The sequence below is a fragment of the Plasmodium reichenowi genome, chromosome 10, assembly GCF_001601855.1.
Source record: "Plasmodium reichenowi strain SY57 chromosome 10, whole genome shotgun sequence".
Classification (NCBI taxonomy): domain Eukaryota; phylum Apicomplexa; class Aconoidasida; order Haemosporida; family Plasmodiidae; genus Plasmodium; species Plasmodium reichenowi.
Window position 1 is genome coordinate 1199931 of NC_033655.1, and position 1864 is coordinate 1201794.

The following is a 1864-nucleotide window of genomic DNA, read 5'->3' on the forward strand; positions in this document are numbered from 1 at the left end:
TTTTTTTTTTTTTTTTTTTTTTTTTTTTTTTATTTTTAAATATTTTAAATTTTTTTTTTTTTTTTTTTTTTTTTTTTTTTTTTTTTATTCTTGAATAGGAATGAAGAATTAGAATTAAAAAAATAATTATCTTATGTTATTTATTTGTCCCACATTTGTTACGATATGTGTTTATAATTTTTTGTATTTTTTTTTTTTTTTTTTTTAAATGAAAAGGTAGTTTGGTTTTTCATTATAATTTAGTAAACACTAAAATTATATATGTTATATGTATTATAATATATATATATATATATATATATATATATATATATATTGATTTATTTTTATAACTTATAAATTTGTTTCACATATATGTTTTATTTTTTTTCATATATATAAACTTAAAAAGAAAAAAAAAATTAAAACCTTAAAATAAATTTTTAATTTGTAATTTAAAGTTTTTTATTGTTTAGCATTAATCATAAAAAAAATTATATATATATATATATATATAATATGTATCATTTTATTATTTTTTATTTTTTGTGTGTGCATATCTATGCGTCCCACTTATAATGATCAGCTATGGTTAAATATAATGTCCTATTATTAGCATCTTCCTGCTGAATAATAGGATAATTTTTCATATTTTTTTTTTTGTCGGCATCTACCGATTCGAATCCATACTCATAAAACATTTGTATCCATATTCGGTGTGTAATATGATGTCCACAATTAACTAGATATTCTGTTTTTTTAAAAATACATTTTCCGTTATATTTATTTAAAACGGTGAGCATACTTTTTAAGAACTCGAACAATAGTATGGTTAGGAATTCTTTGGATTTTCTAAAATAACATACATTCCACATAATTTCATCATCATTGATTGTTAATCGTTTATAATATTCATGTATAAATTCATTTAGTTCGATTTGTTCTGTTTTTAAATTTTTTATACCTGAAATTTCATTTCTAACATTGCAAGTATGAGGTAGAGGTTTTTTATGAGTACATGATGTTATTAGATTTTCTTTAAAATAGTCTAAACTAATATAAATACAAGAATCCATAGATTCTGGATTTATAACACAAAAATTTTTATTTTGTTCTAGCGTTTTTAATACTATGGGGCAATTCATTCTGTCTAATGGTTTAAGATTTCCACATCGACAAAAAAAATAATCTATTACATTTCTCCAGTAATGTATATTTGTTTTTATCTGATCATCTTTGAATGGTAAGGTATATAATATTTTTCTATAATATAAACTTACAACTTCACTATTGATTTTAGAGCATCCTTTAAGTTTCAATAATGTTTTACAATCTATAAAATTAAATAAATAACTAATTAAATTGTGCTTGACAAAGATATTTTGTTCATTCCTAACGAAAAGAATTTTATGAAGAGAGCAATTTTCTTTCGGTGCGTCATCTGGAAAATGTCAAAACGGGGATAGACAAATAAATAAATAAATATAAATAAATAAATATATATATATATAATGTGTGTGTATATATTTATATTTATTCATTTAATATTTATACATTTTTACATATTGATTAATTTACTTATGATTTCCTTGAGGTACAATTCGATTTTTTTATCAGAAGTCTTGGGAAATTTCTCTTTTACTATTTCTTTTATTTTATTGAAAGAACTTTCATCTGGCTTTTTCTTTTCGACACTTGAAGATTTTTGATAATTACTATAAGTTGTCTTGTATTTTTTTTTTGTCTCTACTTGTGTTTCCTCTTCCCTTTTACAATTATATATTAAATTAATGTAACAACTCTTGGACTCAATGAAAGCATATAGATTTTTATAAAAATCGCTATATTCTATAATATATTAAAAAAAAAAAAAAAAAGAAAAAAA

At 20.1% G+C, this 1864-nt stretch overlaps 2 protein-coding genes across 2 annotated transcripts in view; one reads left to right on the forward strand and one right to left on the reverse strand.

The window, feature by feature from the left end:
- PRSY57_1031000 (protein phosphatase inhibitor 3, putative) overlaps nt 1-126 on the forward strand; it is a gene marked incomplete at both ends in the record, with an annotated part of 1205 nt that extends 1079 nt beyond the window's left edge. The window contains one exon of the mRNA XM_012907898.1: nt 99-126. Coding sequence (XP_012763352.1) covers nt 99-126 — 28 coding nt within the window. The remainder of the gene's footprint in view (nt 1-98) is intronic.
- Nucleotides 127-539: 413 nt separating this feature from the next.
- Nucleotides 540-1827, reverse strand: PRSY57_1031100 (hypothetical protein; the record flags this gene model as incomplete). The annotated part of the gene is made up of 2 exons (XM_020114900.1): nt 540-1420; nt 1558-1827. Coding segments are annotated over 2 exons (1151 nt in total), but the record flags the coding sequence as incomplete, so codon positions are not given.
- Nucleotides 1828-1864: the final 37 nt, after the last annotated feature.